Source organism: Polypterus senegalus, chromosome 3 (genome assembly GCF_016835505.1).
Source record: "Polypterus senegalus isolate Bchr_013 chromosome 3, ASM1683550v1, whole genome shotgun sequence".
In the NCBI taxonomy this organism is placed as follows: Eukaryota; Metazoa; Chordata; class Cladistia; order Polypteriformes; family Polypteridae; genus Polypterus; species Polypterus senegalus.
Window position 1 is genome coordinate 230,869,806 of NC_053156.1, and position 25,367 is coordinate 230,895,172.

The window sequence follows — 25,367 nt, forward strand, 5'->3', positions numbered from 1 at the left end:
AATTAATTGACCTCTTTTATTTATCTGGCTGTTTTCTGTGTGGTGGACCATTCTTGATCACGCAGGCACAGTTGCTTCTGATAAAATACACATGGTGGCATGTTTAGCATTCACAACAGTATTGTATAAAAAGTCTCATCTATTCATTCTCTAAATTTTGCACACATTGTCCCTAAGGTTTCTGGCTACCTGTTTTAAATATTTGTGTCCACGTACATCATGCTTTAATCGATTGACTAGTCATTAACATTCGGCAGACGCATTGTAAAGTGGCCACTTAGTCTCAGTTGTTTGGCATACATGCATAGGGTAGATTGTTAAGTTTAATAAATATTTACAGTACCTAACCATTGTTATCACTTTCTCCTATCAAGATGGCCAATTTGAGTCTGAGTTAATTATTGTACTCTGCCATGCTTCTTCACTGGGTGTTCATGGAAATAATGAAAACCTTTTTAAATTAGGTTTTGATAGAGATAGAAATAAAGAAATGTAATATATAATGTATATATATTACATGTATAATGTATGTATATATATATATATATATATATGTATAGTTTCTCTGTGTTTCTTCATCTTTTTCATGTACAAATTATCTTAGTACTAAATGTTCTGCTCCTTTAAGGTTATCCCTGACCCTTTTTCATTTTATTAGATATCCTATGTTCAACCGCTGCTTGTATCCCTGCTTTCATGACCATGTTGTCTCATCTTCATCATGTTCCTTCTCCATCTCTCTCTCTTTCTCTCTGCCTCTTCCCCTTCCCATACGTCTGTATTGCACTCCTATCAAACTACTATATAAGTTGAAGAAAGTGATGATCCAGCTTCTCGAGCCAAAAGAAAACCTAGGAAAGTCACAGATGTAGGTGAAAATCAAGAGCAGGACCAACAAGGCAAAGGCCAAAATCGGGCAAAAAAAGGAACTCTGAACAGAGAGTCGGGAATTCAGAATTATGATGGCTTAGGGCAAGATCAAGTAATTGTTAATGGATTTGATGATGGATTTGGGAAAGATACCCTTAATGGGTATCAGGGAAGTAACTCAGAAAGTAGCTTAGAGGATTCAACATCTGGACAGAAAGTTATTGGGACCCTTGGAGGAGATAAGAAAGGAATTAGAACAAATTTAGAAGGAAGTAAAGAAAACCTCACAGGATTACATGATTTGAAAGGTGGAAAAGGAAGCTGTGGGCACTCTGATGTTGTCAGTAGTAGTGCAGGAGACAGCCAATATGGACATGATGGTATTTTATGTGATGCAAATGAAAGCCATGGTAGAAATGTGAATTTAGGATATGATGGGTTAGGGTTATCGCTGTCAGAAAAAGTAGGTCAGGAGGAGAAATATGGTGCAACTGAAGGGCAAGGTGATGAGCGCAAAGAACAAAGTGGCTTACTGAATCAAAAGGCAGGTCTTGGAAACAATTCTGGCGATAATGGGAACAAAGAACTAAGTGGATTACTGAATCAAAAGGCAGGTCTTGGAAACAAATCTGGCAATGATGGGAACAAAGAACTAAGTGGATTACTGAATCAAAAGGCAGGTCTTGGAAACAAATCTGGCAATGATGGGAACAAAGATGTAAGCGGATTACTGAATGAAAAAGCAGGTCTTGTAAATAATTCAGGAGGGGAACATGGAAGGATTGCAGATGGCTATGGTGAAAACTTAAGTGAAAACAAAAGTCTTAGTGAGGGTGAAAAAAGGAGTCCCATTATTCTAGAAAAATCCTCTGTGACAGATAGTGATGCTAATAGAAAAGGCATATCAGAAAGCTTGAAAGGAAAATCAGGAGATGTAAATGGACAATTACAGAAAGATTTGGGGGCAGGCAAAGATATTGTTGGTCCTAGTACACAGTCCCTTGGATATGATAATTCTGCTAAATCTGGACTTGGACGAAATTGCATTGAATCAAGCCCAAATGTCACTGGACTTACAGAAGACCAAAACAGGAAAAACAAGCGTTCAGGACGGAAGCTGCTGGTCGAGGAATCCCCTTCTGGTATGATAGAACCTGTGCATGGAAGCCACAACAAACTGAATATGTTATGATTTTAATCTTAAAAGAACCAAATTCAAAAGTAGAAAGTTGCATTTGTCCTCTACTTGTGTGTTTTTCATTTAGTGGATGTTTCATTTGTGTGAAAAAAAATTAACAAAAGCATGATTATTTTAAAATGTTAAAGGAAGAGCTTGCATTTGAACATTTAAATTCGATACTTGCTGTGCATTATGTCTGATCATAACTTGGGAATTTAAAGGGGATTTGAAGTGAGGATGGTCTCGGCCAGTTCCCTATAAAATCACAGAATTTGCCTAGGACTTGCTTTCTATGTGCCTTAACCTCTTTAGTGTTATGTTTACCCCAAGAAAATTAGCCAAAAATAGTGAATTGTTTTTTCAACAGGAAAAAATGTTATTACGTTAAACAGAAACATGTAAATAGCAAAATGGCAACATAAATACATTAAGAAAGGTACTGTATAGATAATGTCTACTGCTCTTCTGATGCAGATTTAGTTTATGTCCTTTGTGTGAAACAGTCAATAGCGTACAGCCAATAGAAGCATGTTTGTTTGCTCATTGTTCTTATACTATTTTTTCTTTTGCTTCCACAAGAGATGGTACAATGTTAGTTCCTCATCTGCATGATCAATGTGCAAATTAGGTTCTTGTAAACTACCACATCACAAGGCTTAGAAATTTCTACATTTCCCTGACACGAATAGTTGACATTGTGAATAGTGCTTAAGGGGCTAACATCTTTCCTGTCCTTCTATTTGCCCGCAGACATTTTGCCACCTACCTACTTGTACCACAGTGAACATTCACCAGTAAAATCCAGTGGTTCAGTCACACAGTCTCATATACATCAGTTTCACTATCCGTCACAACACCTGATGACTAATTTATATTGTCCTCACTATCAGTTGATTCAACGTATGGTTCAGTTTCAGTTTGTTCTAAAACTGCTTTAGTATTTCAGCCCACTCATGAATATTGATGAGTTACCATAGAGTGGCAAAATAAAAATATCAATGGTATTTTTTTGCAGCATGGTGTTATTCTAGATTGCTGGAGAATAGCGTCCTGCACGTTATTCAGGCTTGTGACAATACAATCAAAAAGGTTTGATCTTGTCTTTAGTGGGTCAGGACCTGTGTGCATGAGATCTGACAATCAACGAGTGCTAATCAGGAAGTACACTGCATATAATGCAGCGATGAGGAATAAAGAACGCTGGTGTTTTTGACATCACAAACAGAAGAGAAGTTTTTCTATCTGATGTCTCATGTTTTACATAACATGACAGAATGGAACAAATTAAAAAGGAGATTGAAACTCAACATACCTGTTAGCCTTTCATAAAGTGCCAGCTCCATCAGGCAGCACATTATTGGCCGTCAGGAAAAGGGATATGTTAGAAGATTAGCACCCAGTCAGTAAATGTGACATGGGCAGCTATTTTCAGTTATTTAAATTGACATGGTCTGGTGACAAGTCAGCAACTGCAGTCTGCAAATCTGACCCCATAACTACATGTCACGTAATGTGACATCTTCTCAAATCACCAGCTTGTAAAAGACCTCATACTATGTATGTTAGGTTGAATCTGTATGTCCGTGGCTCATTACAGCATTATATCATGATACAACAACATAGCATATTTGAAAAGAAATGGAAATTTAGTGCCATGGTACAACCACGGTATAAAACAACTCAATGTTCCATGATCCTTGATATAGTTTACAGGGGTACATTTATTACTCTGGTATTATATCAAGGAGGAATTTTAGTAAAATGTATTATGCACTTCTTATTATTTCTTATTACTACGAGTATATCTGTAGTACTAGGGTGTTGTACCCTAAGTTTAAGCCATTAAGGCTGTAGTGAGAAGTCAAGCAACTGCAGTAACTTTTTAGTTAGCCAAAAAAAGGTGTCATTTTGCTTGACTGCTCACTTTTGAGATTATATAAAACTGTAATAGGATGTGGGTATTTCCTAAATGCAGTAGTGCATATAATTTTCATATAGACACTAAAAAGATAACACTGATTATTATAATTATTATTATCCATCTCGGGGAAACTTCCCAAGCAAAGAAGAGAACTGAGCCCATATGATAAGAGTATAGCCAGGTAATTGCTGACAGTCACATAGCAGTTTAACAGTTAGAACTGAACTTTCAGCCTTGGGTTTACACCTCGGGGTATTAGCCACCACTTGATGCACAAACCAAGACAATATATGGGAGTTCTGCGTCCAAATATTCTTAGATGACCAAGTCAGAGAAAGAACTACTTTGCAACTAATCAACACTCAAAGCAACATGTTGGGTTTCTTTGATACTTGGCTTAGGCCGACCAAAATTTTTACCTTATCATTTGGTTATCCTTGCAATGAAAATATTCAATTAGTACTGAGTCAATTGAAAGGTTTAGATGTGTTAATGGAAATTGAATGTGTTATAATAACAATGCTATTTCGCATTAACTTTAATAGAGTTCACTGCTGTAATGTGGATCATTATTTACTTCATACCACAGTTTGAAATATTTACAAAATTTAAACCAAAAAAACAGAATTCCATTTTGTTAGAAAAATACATATATTGTATACATCATTTTCAGAAGTTATTAGAACTGAAGTTTTTATGTGTCATTCTAAATCGCTATACCTCATCCTTTCACCAGTAGTTGAGGCTCATTATAGGCTGATTAAGTGGATAGTATAAATCATACACTAACAACAATAATCCAAATTACTTTGCTGTAGTTAATATTTAATGCACATGAAGATTGTTATAATTTATAATATCCTTGATAATGAATTTCCTAAATCTGTAGTATGTTCATATTGATTTTAAAAGTGATACTTGTGGTATTGACAGTTTAATCTGTTAGAAAATTCAGTGAAAATGATCATGACCAATTTCTAAGAGGAAGGCTGAAATCTTAAAAACACTTCTAAACAAAAATAATAGAGTCATTAATTTATATATACAATATGTATTAGCCAGAAAGGAACAACATCTCAATTTTAACAAAGTGGAACTGGTGAAATAATGAGAAAATGAAAGATAAGCCAATAAACCAACTGTAGAACAATTCAAAGAAAAATAATTGAATGAAAACCAAGCAGCGACACCTACATAGGAAGGAGGGAAAGTTTTAAATGACAGATTAAAATATGAAGGATATTCAAAAAATTTCTGCACTTTTCTATTTTCGTAGGAAACGGTGAAGGCAGGAGGTGTAGTATTTGGGCATTAAAAAGTTGGTGTGATATTGGGAAAATTACATCACAAAGGAAGGTGACTATGTAGAAAAGTGCTCATAATTTGTTTTTGAAATGCTTAATCAATAGAGTTAAAAAAATGCAAAAACGTTTTGAACGTGCCTCGTAGTAAACTCAAAGAAAGTATGTGATTAAAAAAGAAAGCTGAAGATGAAATCCGAAAGTGTTAAATCAAGTCACACATAAAAGGTAAAGTAGAACCTGAAAACATTTTATAAGATTCCAAAAAACAAATTCTCCCAACACATAAACTAAATCAAAGTTGAAAGCCAAACCACATAATCTCAACAAGAGAAATTTATTTAAGAATTCTTCCAAAGGTCTACTCTGGGACAGAAGGAACTGTAGTTATAGAAGCAAATGCTAACTAATGCCACAGAATAGCAGCATGATACATAGAAGTCTTTTATAGGTCTCTCTGATAATTGTGGCCTTAATGGCTTCTTCATCTCAGAATCTTAATTTGAGAAGAGTTCCCATAGACTCGAGATACAATTGAAAGTAAGAGGCCTGGGAAAAACAAAACACATGAAATTAAACATAGACTGGACAGAGACCTCAAAGCAGCTCTGATCAAAATGAAAATGAAATTTAGATATATTTTAGAAAGATCGTTTGAAGTAAGTGTTTACCGTTGGAGTAAAAATAGTTAATACATAGTTTTAGATTGTAATATATAAATACATCCAAATCCAGATAATACTGTAAGTATAATCATGAGCAAGGTTCATATATGTATTGTCAGTCAATGCTGAGCCAATTCATAGATAATCAGGAAATCTACATAACATACACACCCACTCCTTTATATACTGTACACGTTTGTGTTTACCTTGTAACTTTATTTTGTACAACTCATAAAACTGTTTGCATAGAAATTAACTCAGCACTGAACTCTGCATAAGAAATTCTTTTCATTGCCTGTCAGGTGTAACATACATTTATGTTTCCTCATGTAATCTGCGTGACATGAGGTTCCACAATCTCGGTAATTGTAATATGATGCAAAAATTATCTCCATGCTTTTGTTAACTATACTAAATTACACCTGTATGCATATTGTTAAGATGCAGTGGAAACACACTTTGATATTTGCAGTTTGTTTATGCCTGAACAAAGCTTGAAAATGCTTGCTGTGTCTGCACTGGTAGGCTGTGTCTAAAAAAACGTAGAAGAAAATCCAAACTGCTGAACTCTCCTTTCTCGTCTCTCTAGATTTAGGTGCTCATTTTGTTAGCGGCCTGATGGATGTTCAAGCACGAAAGGGCCACTCTGCGGAACTTGTCTGCAAATTAAGCAGTGACCAAACAGAAGGCATGTGGTTTAAAGATGGTGTGAAGGTATGTAAAATTGATAAAAATTATGAAAATGACAGCTGTTTTTTCGGATAATCTCTGAAAGCATATACACTGTTCAGCTGCAACTTTAAAACCACACAGAGAGATTAACTGAATAACATTTATTTTCTCATTATAATGGCACCAATAGTGGGATATGCAGTATTAGGTAGCAAGCGAACAATCAGTTAGTGAAGGTGATGTGCTGGAGGAAGGAAAAATAGGCAAGTTTAAGGATCTGAGCAGCTCTGACAAGAGCTAAATTGTGATAACTAGACAACTGGGTCGGAGCATCTCCAAAACAGCAGGTCTTATAGGGTTTTCCCCATATGCAGTGATTAGCCCTCTTGGTCTGATTCCATAGAATGGCTACTGTAGCACACGCTGCTGAAAAACTTGCTGGCCATAGCAGAAAAGTGTCAGAACACACAGTGCATTGCAGCTTGCCGTGTATGGGTGTGCATAGCACATTCTGACCCCTGTCCACTGCCGAAAACACCTACATTGGGCACGTGAAAGTCATTACTTGACCATGGAGCAATCGTTTTGTTTGAGGAATCACATTTTCTTTTAGATCATGTGGATTGCCCGGTTTGTGTGTGTTGTCTACCTAGGGAAAAGATAGCTGCAGGATTCACTAAGAAAATACGTAAATGGCCAATGTTCTTCTGGGAAGCACTGAGTCCTAGCATTTATGTAGATGTTACTTTGACATGTACCATCTACCTAAAGATTCTTGCAGACCCCATATACCTCTTCATGGCAATGGTATTCACTGATGGCATTGGCCTCTCTCAGCACCATGTCACACGACAAAAAATGTTCAGGAATGATTTGTGGAACATGACAAAAAGTTCAAGGTGTGGACTTGGCCTCCAATTTCCTCAGATCCCAATCCAATTGAGAATCAATGGGATGTGCTGGAAAAAATAGTCCGATCCATTGAGACGCAACCTTGCAACTTACAGGATCTAAAAGCTCTGCTGCTAATGTCTTGGTGCCAGTTAACACAGGACATTTTCAGAGGTCTTGTGGAGTCCATGCCTCAGCAGATCAGAGCTGTTTTGGTGGCTTGAGGCAGGTTCTTTTAATGTTATGTCTGATCGGATTATCTGAATTTCTTGATAGGCATTAACAGTATGAACTTTTAATTTTTTTTTTAATAAAAATACAGTAGCCTGGAAATTAACTGCTTCCTATATCATGTTATATATTTACAGCAAGATGAATGCCTGTAGAGACAGAACCATAACAACTTTACTACAAGCAACCCTTATGTATATTTGGAATTTCTTAATATTTGCATAATAATAAGGGCCAGTGAGTGGCATAGTGGCTAACAATTTCAAACCATTATATAATGCTTTATTGATAACATCATATTCTGCATCATCACCACAGGGGAATCTGGAGTTCAAAACAGAATGGAGCACTGAAGATGACATAGACATTGTGACACCATTTCAGAAAATTTGCTGTTCTCTGTGATTGTATTGTAGTTGTGACAGGCTTCAAGTAACCATCACTCTCAGCATGCTGTTATTTGTGGTGTGATGCATCAGGCTGAACATCCAGCTATGTAAAGACAAGCATATTAGGAGACTTGAAACAACATTTTTTTAGGATAACAAATTTCTGAAGTGTTATTCATGCTCTGATATGATGCAATAAGCCTCCTGAGGTCCTTCTGATCCCTTTACTGCCTTTAATTAGAAAGTCCAAAGCGTGTCTTTATAGAGGAGATTGTGAATGTAACACAAATGCACACATGGCAATTGTGTTCTTGCCTGATAGGTTTTGTGGAAATTTCACCACTGTTTTGAGTAGATCTAGGGCTAAAATTGAGGTTACTTACTCTCACTTAAAGCCATAATGACAAACTAATTCTATAGACTGAATTCGCACTGTGCTTTGTTAATTGCAAATCATGAGTTTAAATTACATTTTGGTAAACCTCCGGAGTCCAGAGAGCTTTTTGGTGCATATTCCTCTCTGTTTCTAAAAATAAAGTTCCCTGATTAATGTTAGGGCATCTCCAATATATATTTACAAACTAGAAAGGTGCAAAAAAATAAGGAATAAATGTGAATTACACTTTTTTTGGATATTGCTTTTGCTGTCCCTAAGTGGGTTTTTCTACAGGCATCCTAGTCTCCTATTCAGTTCTAAATATGATCCCTTTAGGATGATGGGTGACTCTTTATTGGTCAGATATGAATGAGTGTGGGGAGTGGCCCAAGATAAACTAGTGACACATTCAGGGCTGCCTTGTGACCATTTCTGTACTGAGAAGCTTCCTTACTCTGTACTGGTTCCCAATAGAAGGATGGATGCTTTCTAATCTATTTTTGTAATGCTTGCAGAGTGTTTATTTTGGACTATCATAAGGTATGGATGCCAGAAATCCAACAAAAAGCAAAATTACTGAGGCTCAACCAATGCATCATATGCAGTAAATAGATCCATCCATCCATTATCCAACCCGCTATATTCTAACTACAGGGACACGAGAATCTGCTGGAGTCAATCCCAACCAGCACAGGGCGCAAGGCAGGAAACAAACCCCGGCAGAGCGCCTGCCCACTGCAGCAGTAAATAGATGAAAATGAATAAGGGAGCATTTATTTCTATATAAGCAAATGATGTAAAAGATACAAATTATAAAGATTTACAATCCATTTCTATCTCTGTCTATGTTACTTTGAGCATAAATGTTTATGATGAAAAATGATACATAAAATAAAGATTGATTGATTGAACGTTTCCTGCACTCAACTCAAAACTTCTCTCCTAGCCTCCAATCTAGGCATACACTAAAGTTTGCCAGACTGAAGTGCAGAAGAGGTAAAACAGAAATTAAACAAAGTAGCCTCTTAATTTTTATATCTTCTTTTACCTACAGCTGCAGTCTAGGGATGGTCTAGCAATATATAACGATGGATGCAACCATAAACTCATACTATCTAATGTTCAAGACTCTGATGCTGGGAAATACCGCTTTGAAGCAGATGGACACAAATCAGAATCCTGTGTGGTTGTGGAAGGTTAGTTTGTGTTGTATATTGTCTTATGAGGGTTGAAAAATATAGTCTGAGGAGGAATGATTTGTAAAAGCTAAAAGCAAGATCAGGACTCAAAAATGTTTAATGGACTAATTGTTTCAACAGGATTGAGATCAAGAAATTAATAAGCAGTTGATATGAACATTTATCTGCAGAGGCAGCCTTAGGGGTGTGCGGGGCCTAGGGCTGACCAACCCCTCGCAAGGCTGGTTATGTCAAATGCTGTTACCGGTATGTGTGGACTGTATAAACTTGCACATGAATTTAATAAAAAATAATGTCAACATACACTGGATTTTCTCATTACAGTATTCAGCTAAATTTTTGCAAGATAACACTCAGACTTTATCAAAATATAATGATATAATCTATAAAAAAAGTGCAATTCATAATTCATGACAATACCACCACAGTGCAAAATGCGATGCAGTGTCATGTGGAAATTAACAGGGCATCTTCTAGAAAAGTACCCAAATTACAAGTATACTCTGAGTCACTGCAGAATGTCATAGTCATAACTCATGCTGATGTCATGTCAGACGGTTATCATTAGCAATACATGTTTTTGTGCAATAATATTCTGACTATGGAATGTTTCTAAAGACATACACGTACACAATTTGACCTTGAAAAGGGATTTTAAAATGGTTCCTCTTAGAAGAATCTCAAATATATATATATATATATATATTGTGGTCCCCGGCTAGGGCTGGAGCCCGGCCGGGACGCCCAGGAGGAACGGAAGAGGGCTTGTGCCTCCTCCAGACCACGAGGGGGCGTCCGTCCTGGTTATGTTGGGGGCCTCGGGTACAGGGCTTGGAAGCTCAACCCTGTAGGGGCCCGTGGCCACCGCCAGGCGGTGCCCCGGTGCCTGAGGAACCCTGAAGCCCAGCACTTCCGCCACACCAGGAAGTGCTGGGGGGAAGAAGACAGGAGACACCCAGACGGCTTCCGGGTGCACAGCTGGCACTTCTGCCACACAGGGGTGTGTCCAAAGGGGAGTGCCGGGAAGCAGCTGGAGCACATCCGAGTTCCTACTTAAGGGGCCGCCTCCCTCGAGTCATCGGCAGAAGTCGGGTGGAAGAGGACGGAGCTGGAGGGAGGACTAGAGGCGGCCAGGAGAAATGCAGAGAAACTGTGTGGCCTGGACATTGGGGGAATCAGTGCTGGAGGCACTGGGGTTTGTAGTGCACAAAAAATTGTATATAGTATTGTAAATAAACGGTGTGTGGTGGAACCATGTTATCCGTCTGCCTGTGTCCGGGTCCCAGTTCACAATATATATATATATATATATATATATATATATATATATATATATATATATATATATATATATATATATATACTGGAGTATATAACTTGACAAATTTGCTCGAATGGGACACACAGACCTCAAAATCTGCCTGCCAAGTAATGGTAGAAGTAAAGTATTAATTTTGTGACTCCCAAATTGATTTAATCCTGTGTATTAGAATGACCATAAATATAAAGAGTAAAGAGTAGTGATCTAGTGCCCTAGAGTGGAAGAGAGCTACAAGAAGGTCTGATGGCAAAGATAGATTAACATTAGTTATTCTTGGAAGAAGTATGGTGCACAATAATCATGGCTGTGTGCTTTACCTTTGCCTTTAGAAACTACTGTTGCCTTGACTTCAAAAAATAGATAATATCCTGCTCCTCCATTCATTTTTTAACACATTCTGACTCACTGACTGTTATTTTAATGGAGTGTATAAAAAAGATTTATATTGTCTATTATTTCATAGATTTTGCATATTCATGTAATCTCTATATAATTTTATGTTTAAAGACTTATATAGAGTTTTCTGTTTATTTTCACAACAGCCTTCTTAAATTTGTTCAAACCTCTGCTGTTTTGACCTTGTCTCTTCTTTTGCATCTTGTCTGTCTCTTACTCTGTATGTGTATGTTTGCAATCAGTTAAGTGGAAGAGGCCCAGACAAAGATATCAAATGGTTATAGGTCATAAAAAATCTCATGGCATCTTTTGAACAGAGTGTTCCTCGATGTCCTGTGTAAATTGAAGTCCATGGTTTGGTGTTTCTGACACCCTAATTATCTCCTGTCCTTTATTGGCTAACTATCTCTGTCACCCTTTCACCACCTAATAGATAATGTGTGCTAAGTGTGTTGGTGCAAAAATGGTTGATGTTGCATCATCCAGTTGGGCTCTGCGTATTGGGTATGGCCGAAGTAGACATTGTCTATGTAAAGTGCTTTGAGTAGTCACAAAAGCTCTATATACAGTAAATGTAATTAATTATTATAGTTATAACTATAGACATTTCCAGAAAATCAAGACATTTGATATGGTCACTTGTTGTTTATCTGTATACAAATTAATGATGAACCTTGCTACATTTCTGATACTTATGTACTTGTTTTTTGGGCAATTTGGTCACTCCCTTACACATGCATCTTCAAGTAAATGGGTATCTTTGTTTTTTTTAGATCCTCCAGAAATTGATGCAGACGAAATGGAGAAGCTCTCAAAACAGCCAGTGGTGGTGAAAGCAGGCCAGAATGCTGTCATCAAAGTACCTTTTCAAGGGCGAGCACCTATGAAAGCGTCATGGTACAAAGATGGAGATGAGCTAGCAGAGGACCATCGAATGCATATTGAGAAAGGTCCCAACCATAGCCGCTTGCTGATTGGAAAGTGCCAGCGTAAAGATAGTGGAGACATTAAGCTTAAGCTCAAAAATGACAGTGGAACTGCAGAGGTTGCAACAAAGCTGATAGTTCTTGGTAAGTAGTGTCCAAGTTAAGGCCTAGTCAGCCTTTGATATTTGCTGTTATGGCATCAATGGCAAATGTCATTCTTTCTACTTAATGTTGTTGATACAGCAATGTACATACTGGGCCTATATAAGTGTGATATGTTCAGATTTTTCTTAAAATTGCTGCTGATATAACAACAGAATATACAGTCAAGATTTGGCTATGTTCTTAAATATTTAATCTCAGTAAACTGCTGAGCATGTTTAGAATATTTTTTGGAGGCCAGAGGGAATGTTGCAGGAATGCCTGGATGGCCTGTTCATGTGCAGTAATTAGATTAGATTAGATCAGATAAACTTTATATTGTATAGTTATATCTGGTTAAACCCTAACAGTCTGCAAACTGCAGAGCTAACTCTACCTGTTATAAATGCTTCCTCTTCTGATGCTCATCTTCTTTTTTGTCATGCTTATCATTGCCATTGGCATGCTTAGAAAGAGTAATGAAAGCTTTGTGGATTTTATTCAATGTCTATAAGAAATTGTGGAAAATCACAATGATCGAGTTTTGCATATTGATTTTTCATTAATAGCAAATCAAAACCAAAAATTCTATAAATTGGTCAGCCCTACTCTACCCAAAAAAATATGGGAAAAGATTCATATTCAAAACTTAGGAATAGGAGGAAGGAGCCTGGGGCCTCATGTATAAACGGTGCGTATGCAGAAAAATGTTGCGTACTCCTGTTTCCACGCTCAAATCGTGATTTATAAAACCTATACTTGGTGTAAAGCCACGCACATTTTCATGCTAGCTCAAACCCTGGCGTACGCAAGTACTCTGCTCAGTTTTGCAAAGTGGCGGGACCCAGCATCAAAACAGTGCTTTTGTTCCAGTGTGGTTTCCCTTTCTTTTGTAGATCCACATCCTAGATGTGGCTTTCTCATCTACACTGAAATTAACTGCATATTGTTTATTAGTTTAAGGCATTAGATTTTAATTAACCTGTAACAATATAATGGTCCAAGGAATGGCCAAACTATTCCAAATACCATAGCTGCTTTAGCGTTTTTACCCTCACTGCACCTTCTTCTTCTTCTTCTTCTTTCAGCTGCTCCTGTAAGGGGTTGCCACAGCGGATTATCTTTTTCCATATTACTCTCACTGCACCACTCGGAGTATTCATATCACTGTATCTGAGTGTGAATCACAGCAGCAGCTGATCTGAAAAAAAAATTATCGGTATACAGCATCAAGCACACACTGCCTCAGTCCTGCTGTCTATTGAACTGCTCCTACACGGGAAACGTTTCAGAATTTTTCCCTGTACTGACCTTGTGGTTCAGAAACAGTTTCATCCCAAGAACTATAAATGCAATCAATCAGTCCATCGAATGCTCCTTGTAGAACTGATAGTACTTATTAGTACAATTACCTCACTGTAAACTTGCAATACAGTTATAATATTGTACAACCTGCACCACTTTATAAAGTGCATATTTACATATGATGACAATATCATTTTTAAGATGAAATGCAGCAAAATATGTTTATTACATTATACAGATAAATAATCTATATTTTTAATAATTAAATATGTGAGGACACAGTGTTGCAGCACTAGCAAGGAGCTGGTGCCTCGTTCAGGGATTGTTAATGCCTTGTGCTGTATTCTTGCTGGGCTGGCCTGACACTGGAAGAACAGATGGATGGAATAATTAAACATGTACTATGAAGATATTTCAATGATCCTTAAAAGTTTTGAAGAATCGGAGTTCTAAGCTTACAGATGGCTTAACGTCTATTATTGAGCTGATTGTGTGGTGATTTGGTATTTAGAGAAAGAAAAGGAAGGACAGGAATTGGGGGTTAGTATGTTTGAAAGAGACTGTACTGCTGCAATAAATTATTTCATCGAAGGCTGCGCACAGCGCAGCAAGCATCTTAAATGAGGCAGGAACAATCTCTGGATTGTTCATCACCATCATTGTGCCACTGTGTTCCCATGTTTAATACATGCTTTAATTGATATGATATGAATACTGAAATGATATCAAGTATACACCTCAGTATTTAAATTATTCAGAGTACTGTAATATCATGAATGTAATGGGTTCTGTGTCCTGTCAGAGGAAGAAAAAGCCCGTTTAAGAAGCACGTAGTGATTCATACACATAGAGCACATAGAAGAACACATACAAAACAAAGCATTTAATGTCCTACTTTAATTACGATGAGATTTGAGAAACTAGTAAATTAAACGCTTTTAAGATGAAGTTTATGATGTTCTACTTTAATGACAAAATAAACTACGTGATTAAAGTGGAAATTTCAAGACTAAAGTTGACATTTCAAGCTTTTTTCCCAATGTGTCCCTATTTTTTTTTCTTTTCTCTGTACCCTAATAAGCTTTCATATGATACTCAGACGGTGGGCTAAGACTCGCCTTTTCATGGTAACTTTGATATCTGACAACTTCTTTTTTATTTCAGACACTGTGCGACTTTGTGAACTTGAGCTTTCAAATTTTAACTTCCTTTTGTTGTTTATACCACTGTTTAAACCAAGAAATAGTACGTTTTTCCTTGCCTTCACTTGGTATTCACTGACATTCTTCTATTTCCACCCATGCTTTTGCCATTGCCTTTTCACAGAACTCTGAGCTTAAGGGCTATTTATATTGATTTGCATATTCAAAGAGGCGTAATTCTGGGAGGAGTTGGAGAGTGGCAGCAGGCGCGTGCGTTACTTTTCACATTGAATGGGATTTTTGCAGCAGAAGAACGTGAAAGTTGCCGTTCGCACAGATGTATGCATCTGGAATTTTTTGTGCGTACGAACATTTCCACTTTTGTCTATACGCCATATTTTAGTGTGAATTCTACGCACGGCGTTATGTATGAGGCCCCTGGTCAACAATTACAAACACATTGTTGTTTTAAACTTATAACTGCATTTACTAATAACTGAATTTAAACAGAAAATAAGAACAAGAATAAACAAAATAGGGTAACCTAATAGGCAAACTTTAAGCAACCAACATAAGTCTGTAATCCAGAAATTTACATACTGAACATAGCCATAGTCCACTAACTGATGTAAATGGGAGTCTGGAACACTACAAAAAGGGGTTTAAGGCCTACAGAATGGCCAGTACTTACACCAACCTGCCTAAAAGAGACCCACCCAGATGCAACCATTCACCAAATATTAACTGAAGACTTTTGGTCTAGGAAGCCCCAAACATGGGAAACTGTCAATATAACAAGATATTTCTCCAAATATATCAAAAACACCCACAAAAGAGTGATCAACTGCAAACCTCTGGCTTGTAAACAGAAGGGCAAACAACGGAACTTTTATAAATAAAGTTTTATTAATACAAAAACAAAATGTTGAAAAATGCTCAAAAGAGAAAAAGATGCCAATAAGGATTGATTTTAAAAAAGCAATCCAAGACCAACAATCTACAGAATAGAGCAGAAAAAAAAAATCAGCAAAACCAGTAAATCCAATGAAATTATAATACACAAAAATTCTTCCACAAACACAATAACCAGAGCATCCTCTTCTCTGGCCTTAAATAGCCAGAGGGAGTCCTCAGCAGTGGTGACATCCGGGAGGGCCTGCCTCCTGGGGCTCCAACCACAAATTACATGAAATGGAAGCACACTTAACGTTACAAGACATAATTACAAACATTAAATACTAAAGATATAAAATATAATAATTTAAAAATAACAGTAAAGCAGAACATGCACATAAATTTAGAGCATTACATACACCAATAAAAAAAGAATTAACAGTAACAAAATTCAAAACTGAGCCTAACAAAACCAATTCAGCTGACTTGAGGAAATGCAGTTTTTGATTCCTTATAAATGACGGGAAGCATGCCTCCAGGTGCAGTGCTAGTAGGCCCTAACCCATAAGGCTCAACATAAAGATAGGAAGACATATAAGGCACCAGTACATAATTATCCCTAGTTACACTATAACAACAATTAAAATAAAATAGAATTACAGGCAATAACAAAAATGAATTTTTTTATTAATTCTCAACTCTTACTTTAAAATGTATGCCTTATTTGTTATAAAGCTAATTCAGATTATGAAGGATTAAAAGGCCTTTATGCACAGGTGTGGGAAAGGGTTTGGGTGACCCTCTAGCCAAACCACAATAGGAACAGTATTAAAGATGATTAAACATAATTTACAGTTGAATAAAACTGCTACCAGATGGTATTAGTTACAACAGCAAGAAAAGAAGTAGACTTTTTATTTTGGATAATATGTTAAATGTGTCAGCATTTTTAGCTTATCACAACCATCTGTTGGCATATACTTTTATTACATTTCATACTGGACTTACAAACAATAATGTTATCTAGCCATGTTGAGCTGCTTAATCCACATTTGCTTTTGGGTTGTGGGAGACAGAGATGAATCAGGAAGTGTCAGCAGTAAGGTAGGAATCAACCTTGAACATAAATTAGGTTAATTATCAAAAAGAAACAATAAAATAGAAAATGAAATCAACAGCATCACTGATCAATGGCATATAACCACTTTCTCAAAAACTAGTATCCAATGGAGGATGTTGGCACATCTGCAGCCAACAGGACACACTGCATTAAAAACAGGATGTTAATTGTATTAATAATGATCTTGCCACTAGGCTGCTTGTCTAAATCAGTGTGGTGGGAAGCACTGCCTATTCAGTCAACACTGGGTGGTACAACCAACTGTGAGTGGGATGCTATAGACAATGGTTTTTCATAATAAAGCTGGGAAGTTTTCACTACTTTTGTTTGTTTAATCTTTTAAAATTGTTTGCATCCAGTGATGCTGTTGGAAGTTGAAACACTTATTATATTTATCCATAACACTCTTCTGCACATATTATTTTTAGTAGATGGGTCATGAATACTGGTAGTCTGTTCTTGACAGAAATGATGAGCCCTGTGCTGAAATCATATGACAATAAAAGACCCTACATGTGATATTACAGTAGTATACTGTATTTTGTTGAATTGTATAAAAATGTTAAATTGTTAATCTGTATAGTTATATGTACTTTACCTGTGTGTGTGTGTGTGAAGTGTGCAATGTAAATGAAGTAGATGGCAAAATATATTTAAACAAAACAAGCTTACTTAAATTGTCTTCCGGTACCTATGACTGTATGGCAAATTAGAAACAGGAGAGGTAGCACAAAGTAATTTGCACAGGAGCTGTCATTATTCTACATTTGCATCTTTTCCAAATTAACATTTTGTGTGCATCTTTTAAATCTTGCTCTACAAGCTGGAATTTGTTTAATTTCTAAATGTAATTAGTGAAGACTGACAGGTTAAATAAAGGGAAAATAAAGGGATGAATATAAGATCCTTGAGACCAGTAATTAATCTTTACCTTCAATAAAACCTTCCAAGGTGAAAAGGATTTTCAAAAGTTGGACCTACTACGAATGTACTTAACTACAAATTCATAGAATTAAATAACTGACAGGTAACACAGGTTTTCCAATCGAAACCTCATTCTTTAGGTACATGTTACTTTTACTTCAAGCCTCGTATCAGTGACATTGTTACATATATATATCTTTTTTTTTTTTTAGATAAGCCATTGTCACCTCAGGGCCCAGTTGAAGTCCTGGAAAGCTCTGCCAGTTGCATCCAGATCAAGTGGAGACCCCCGAAGGATGATGGTGGACAGCCAATCAACAGTTATACTGTAGAGCGGCAGCAAGTAGGAAGAAACACATGGGTTAAAGTAGGTGAAGTCCCTGGTAGCACCACCACCTACACCAGTGACAAAGTTGATCATGGCAAGAAGTACTGCTTCAGAATTCGAGCTGTTAATTCAGAGGGTGTCAGTGACTTCCTGGAGACTGAGGACATAACTGCAGGAAAGAAAGGTTTGTTGCTTTTCATTGTCCTTTGCTTTCTAAGCAACATGCATACTGTATGCAGTGGTGTATGTAACTGGTTTGACTGTTACAGAGTCTAAGGAAACAATGCCTGTGCACCAAACCCAACCTAAAAAGATTACAATCACCAGTAAACCTTTGAACATACCCATATTTGAACCCTAGACTCCATAATTACTGGCACAGCATCCATTTATGTCAGTCATGCTGGCATGAGTGGCTTTCTTAGAATGCCCTAAGGTAAGACAGGAATTCTGTTGGTGGCCAGGTTTGAAAAATATAAATCAATACAGCAGCACTATCCAGATACACCTAGATGTGCCATACAAAGGAAGAAAAATGGGAACTAGAGCTATTCAACCCAGGAGATGTTACAAAAACAGAAGTCTGCCAATTTCACAGAGCTTTTACTGCTTCTTCTATACAGCCTGTCATAGAGTGATGTTAAACTAGTTTAACTTGAATGTCTCAGCCTCACAAAGATTATCAACCTTTTAAGCAATCAACCTGTCTGGAAGTGCAGTTCATCCTTGAATCCTAAAAAATGGATGGCCAACATTAGCATAAATATTTTATGTAGCTATTACAGACTTTCTTATTATCCTCATCATCATGAATCAAGTCAAGTAAAAAGGCCACTTCTTCCACTCATACCTGTCAACTGCTTTAAATGTTAAATGTATTTTATATAATAGTTTCAGGTAAGTATTTTGGGTTCTTTATTGTGATTACATTTTTATTTGATAAATACTGCAGGTTCTTGAATGTGACATCCTTAGCTAGCTATAATGGTATCCACATAATGGCAATTGTCAGCAAAACAGCAGGATTACGAATGTGTCATGCAATACTAAAGAATATTCAATGGAAAATGATACATAATGCCATACAATTGACAGATGCCACCCATACAATGACCTTTACACAGAGCGGCCTCAATTTACATGTCTGTTAGAACAATAGTACAATCCAGGCCATTCAGCCCAGCAAAGCTCGCCAGTCCTATTCAGTTAATTCTTCCAAAATAAGATAAAGTTGAGTTTTGAAAGTCTCGTAAGTTAAAGGCATAGCTCTTTAAATTTTGACTCATAACTCCACCCCTGTAGCCCCTGTTAATTCTGATTTGGTCATAAAATTGTGAATAATAATTATTTAATAACCAGTAACGGCGGACTGCATGATAACGTGCAGTGAATACACTTGACTCATAGTTTTCATCCTCTTTCTCTGTTTGTTTAGCATTTGTTTGCTTAGAGGTTGGTGCGCTTGCTGCTTCCTGAGCAGCTCTTCTTTTCTCGACCCTCACTTCTTTCATCTGCATCTTTATGGGTTTGTGTTGCAATTATTTAGTACTTTTTTTAAATTTTTCACTTAAGCTGGCACCAGTCTTCAATCTGCCTCAAGAATGATTTAAGATATGAACATGTAGGGGAAGTGACGGCAAAGGTGGTAGGGATGAGAACGGCGCCCGTACACATGCGCCACCTGGCCGCCCTGCTGTGAGCTGCTGAGAGTTGATTCTACAATAAAATAAAATAAAAATAAAAAGAGGAATAACATTGGAGGTCAATCATCACCCGGAAAGTGGACAATAGAGGTCACTTCGTATATGCGTACCAAATTTCAGGTCAACAGGTCAAACGCTTTGTGACCTACAGGTGATTTAAAATCCTGGACAGACAAAATGGACAGCCACGGTAGCATATTATATAAGAAGACTAGCCATGTAAGCCCTAGCTGTAAAAAGCATGGGGTCCTGGAAACTATTGAAATCGTCAGAAAAAAAACTAAAATGTAGAGATGTCAGGTAATTGAAAGGAACTACTTTGGGCATCTCTCTCCTAGGAGGTTTTGTGTTGCCGACGTGCTTGCATCTTTTGTGCATTAGCGGATTAGCAACTGTCTTTCTTTGGAGGTTTCCCTTTGCCGGTGTGCTCGCCTCACTTGTGTATTAGCGGCAGGAAGAAAAGTAAAAGAGATATCGTTTTGCAGATGTGTTCACCTCGCTTATGTATTAGCCACTAAGCGAGTGACTCTTTCTTTAGAGGTTTCACTTTTCCGAAGTGCTGGCCTCTCTTGTGTATCCTCTTACTCCGACTCCACCTCTCACTTTCGGGCTGGTCAGACAGACTCACACACTTCCACACGTAGATGTTTATATATAACATAGTATCATGCCTTACATCAGGAGGTTTCTGCATCTTCCTCAATTCAGCAAGAAATCAATCAATTCTAGCCCTAAATAGTCATTTACCAAACATACTAATTTCTTAATGTGTAAAGAAGTCAAATTAGGAAAATCTAGGAGGTCTTATTGATCACAAATGTACAAACAGATTGCATTTAACCAAAAATGATGTCCTAGTCTATTATTCTGACAACTAGTTGTAGACGATAGGAATGAAAATTCTGGGTGATCAATACTACAAGATACTAAAAGATCCAAGTACCTTCAGATTTGACATGAGCCACTGAACAAGAACAAAAAATAAAAACATCAAAGTCTCCTTAATGACTATTAAATCAGTTTAAATTTTAAGTCCATAGCAACTCTATACAGTCAAAAAAATGTATTGGATTATTGGACCTTCTAACATACAGCAAGTATGAACTCAAGAATAATCAAGGATTTATTTTAGCTTCCTCGGCATAACAAGTTAATTTTCATGTTAAAGCTCCCCTGCGTAAACTGTGTTATAGGCCTACAGGTATCTAGTTCACATATTTATACTACTCACCAAATACTTGTAAATATCAATGAACTGAGCTAAACGGAAAGATTCTGGTTTCAATCAATTAACAGACTTCTGTTAAAAATTAAAACAAGCAACTAAAAAATGCTGCTCACCTTCTGCTTTTCTTCATTAGCCTTTCCTGGACCTCCTGCACCTCCAAAAATTGTAAGTGCTTCCAGCAAGGCCATTGCACTTTCCTGGGGAGCACCACACAACACAGGGGGCTCTCGTATTGCTGGCTATGCAGTGGAGAAACGAAAAAAGGGGAGTAATCTGTGGACATCTGTCTCAAATGAGCCACTGAAAGGTTAGTATGTTGAGAAAAGTTATGGAAAGTTAGTGCCTTTGCATACTCATCCATTGTAAATTTAATTCTTGCCAGATCCTTATTCTTACAAACAAGTTTCTAGATCTTGACACATACCTTAGATGATGTTTGTTCTAATTGTTCAGTAGGTTAAGATCATTGGAGATGGTACATGCTATAGAATTAAAGAATGTAAATGGTATTTTCACAATGAAATTTGAAAGAAAAGAATGTTATAGTACATACACTCTGGGCTATGCAAGGTTCAAATGCGATTGCCTCCCATAGGTTTATTACAATCCTAATTCTCGTTGTACTTGGTGAATGGGGAACACATCCTGGACTGCCCCTGGGCTTTCTGTCTTTGCCAAAGATTAATGGGATCTCAGTAGTTTACTATATGAGAATTTTTGCTGCTGAATACTTTGAAGGAGACTTGTGCCAGTCTATTTGGAGCATGCAAGGGATCTCTAGAGCTCTAAAGTCCATAACAATATAACCACATTGCAGTACTGTATGTGTGCTTGCCTAGCAGGTGAACAAGATCAATCAATCTGCCTTTATTTTAACTGATGCTCTTAACAATATGCATCACTTTAGGATACAAGAAAGGTAAACAGTATCAAAATCAAAGAAATAATTACAAGAAAATAACAAGAACGACTGACATCAAGCACAGACAACAAATAAATGACCTAACATTTTTAAGCCCACTCAACACAATTTAAGGTAATGGGGAATCAAAGCCACTGCCATCAAAATAGCTTGCAAGGTAGAAACTAGTCCAGGATGGCACAACAGTCCATCAGATTGATAAGAAGAGAAAAATGCTTCGTAAATGCAAAGAAACTGGGATGCTGCACTACAGTAAAGTACTGCAGAATCCACAGATGTCAAATGAACATAACTATAAATATAAGTGGACAACAAGAAATGAAAAATGCTAAAACATTTTGAAAAACTTTTGGTGAGTGGACCTGATTGCAAAAAATAGTACACATTATTACAGTTTTACTATTAAAAACATTGATTAAAAGCTGTTTCAGTTCAAAGCCTCAGATCTGTGCATGTTCTCTTCAAATTCAAACAGTGAGATTTTCAATGTCACACTGACATAAGGTACCTGCTTCATTGCAGAAGCTTATATTCTGTCCTTGTTCTGCAAATGCCCTCTAGTTTTCTATTATTTCACATTGGAATTTAGAATATTTTGATAATTAAATTGAGATTGATAATCCCCAGTCTACCACACTAGCTGGTAATTTATTCCACAGATCTATCATTTTCTGTGTGAAGAAACATGTTCTAATCTTTGTGCGAAATTTATCTGTAACCATCTTCCATCTGTGCCCTTGACTCATTGCTACCTCAACTTATACTGTCCTAAGGGTTAAGCTTTGCATTGAAGAACAGGTCTGGTCTCTTAGATATTGCATTTTTGGAAGGATTGATCTGTTGCGTATTAGGAACACAGCAGAGACTAAATGTATTGTGGGTCTCCATTCACACAATTGTACTCCCCAGTTCTCCTTTCTCAGATAGCAGCATTTTGCTTTCACCATGCTTACTTTGATTTAACCTCTACACTTTTGCGGAGGACCCTTGAAAAAAGCCCTTAACTCTAGAATCCCTGAAGCTTACAAAAAAACTTGTAATTCCTTCACACCTCTCTGTTAACATCTTTTGTAAATGTGTCAATCAGCACAAGCAGCAAGCAGCCTGCTATCCCATCTCCGACACCACCACCAGAGCTCATCTTGGGCAAAAAAGTTCTCCCAGCTCAAGTCTTCTTTATCTATGTGTGAAGTCCTTGAGTTGCATAGGGTAAATAATATATCGCTATTTGGAACACATGCATTTCATTTGTGTTACGTATGTACAACAAGTAAGTGTAAGATGACAGGAAATGCGAGAAAAGCAAGAAATGTTGAACAGATACCAAAAATAGAAACTTTTTGCATGTTATAGTATTAAAGTCACAAGTAGACTGCAGAGCTTCCTCTGTTTGATTGACACAGACATGCTCACAAAGTACATGTGTACTGAAGTGACTTTAACTGCAGGTGGAAGCTCCTGTCACACCCTACACAACTGAGTTTGATCTTATTCAGGAAAAGATCCCAGTCACCCCACAGGAGAAAGATTTTCCGAGACTGAGGTCATAAAGCTTAAAGGGACATTTGGCCTGGTTGTGCCGTTAACCTGCATCCAACTCTGCAAGCAGGTCTTCCAACTTACCTGGAAAACTTGGGGGTTGATGGTAGGATTGGTACTCCAGCCACCGTAAAAAACCTCACACTATTCCAATGTGCTGCTGAGGTGTAATCCATTACATGGCTGCAATCGGGTCCCAATCAGTGGTGGTTCGTCGCGTGGTGGGTGCAGCAATGCGTAGTAATCCCTCCTCTTCCTCCTCCACAGTTTTATACGTGAAGAAGAAAGCTTCACAATCAGGATGCTCTTTTAAGTGTACCACTCAGTAATTGGAAAAAATGCTGGCAGACACAGCTCCACATAGTCTAATATTAATAAATTATACACTGGTTTGTCTTTGGAGTACCAGGGTTTTGCAGGAAATAATGTAGTGATAACAAAATGAAAACATGGAGACAGATGAGAGGTTTATGTGAACATGCTGTAGAAGGGGATTCCTAACTTTGAAATGCACTGACGGTTATAATAATGGCTTTGTGTTTCAGAGAAGAAATGTGTCATCACTGACATTGTGGAAGGGTCGCAGTATGAGTTTCGGGTTGCAGCAGTCAATGAGTCAGGGATGGGAGAGTTCAGCGTTCCGTCTAATTATGTCATTGCTCGAGATCCAATGAGTAAGTGCTTAGACTGCATGCCAGTATGCTGCCTTTATTTTTTACTTTTTTGTTTGTAAGTTTGGACATTAGTTTATATGGAGGTAATGACAGTACTGATGATATAATAATTACATCAATTATAGTTATTATATTAATGATAATTATGTCAGCTGCATTACATTTTTAGCGTAAAAATATAATATACTTAAGAAGTTTATAGTTCTAAAAGTAAACACATAACTTACAATTTCACACATATCTTCTGCATGTTGACTTATGTTTGCTAAATAAATAATGATAACGTAAAATCTGTTTTGTCACAAATCTTGTGAGCGCTAGACAACTGTTAATTAAATGTTGGTAAGTAAAGCCATAGAATTTACGCAATTAGTATATTCTCTTTCTATTACTTTAAGTACAAGAAAAAGTTCAACTGAAGAAGATAACTGTGGCAATTGTTATGCTTTTATGTATGTGCTGACAGGGCCACCCAGCAAAGTAAAGGATCTCAAGGTCACCGGTTCAAGTTATAGCAGTTTGTCACTGTCTTGGGCTAAGCCCGATGTAGATGAAGGTGATGAAGCCAAAGGCTACTTTGTGGAAGTGAAACCAGCAAACAGTATCACTTGGCTGAGCTGTAATTCTGCTCCTGTGAGCTTGACCTCTTACACAATCAAGGGCTTAAAATCCATGGAGATGTATTTTGTTCGGGTGACACCCGTAAATGATGGAGGCCGAGGCGAGCCTCAGGAACTGGATAACTATGTAATTGCAATGCCACCCCCAGGTAGGTTGATCTGTTCTTCCAGTTTTGCCAAAGTAATTGCATGCCCCCATTCTGTTCCTGGGACAGCTCCATAATGGATCACACTTTAATCTGACTTCTGATTTCTTTCTAGACTCTATAAACACAACTACACAAACTATGAAAATTGATAACAAATCTTAAAAGCCATTGATAAAAAATATAAAGAGTTGTATATTTGTCATTATCAAAGCTACTTAATTAAGTTCAGGGTCATAAATGGCCAGTGCCAATACTAACAGTACTAGGCAAAAGGCAGAAGCAAAACTTGAGCAGAGTGCAAGGTAATTGCATTACACACTCATTTGTGTATTCACCATTT

At 37.2% G+C, this 25,367-nt stretch overlaps 1 protein-coding gene across 3 annotated transcripts in view; it reads left to right on the forward strand.

The window, feature by feature from the left end:
- LOC120525961 (immunoglobulin-like and fibronectin type III domain-containing protein 1) overlaps positions 1-25,367 on the forward strand; it is a 105,700-nt gene that overhangs the window by 55,423 nt on the left and 24,910 nt on the right. For 2 of the 3 annotated variants that reach the window (XM_039748706.1, XM_039748707.1), the window contains 8 exons: positions 810-2,012; positions 6,527-6,651; positions 9,551-9,692; positions 12,186-12,482; positions 18,077-18,376; positions 21,257-21,430; positions 24,130-24,258; positions 24,725-25,027. In XM_039748706.1, the coding sequence (XP_039604640.1) occupies positions 810-2,012; positions 6,527-6,651; positions 9,551-9,692; positions 12,186-12,482; positions 18,077-18,376; positions 21,257-21,430; positions 24,130-24,258; positions 24,725-25,027 (2,673 nt within the window). The remainder of the gene's footprint in view (positions 1-809; positions 2,013-6,526; positions 6,652-9,550; positions 9,693-12,185; positions 12,483-18,076; positions 18,377-21,256; positions 21,431-24,129; positions 24,259-24,724; positions 25,028-25,367) is intronic. The other variant, XM_039748708.1, reaches the window with a different exon arrangement.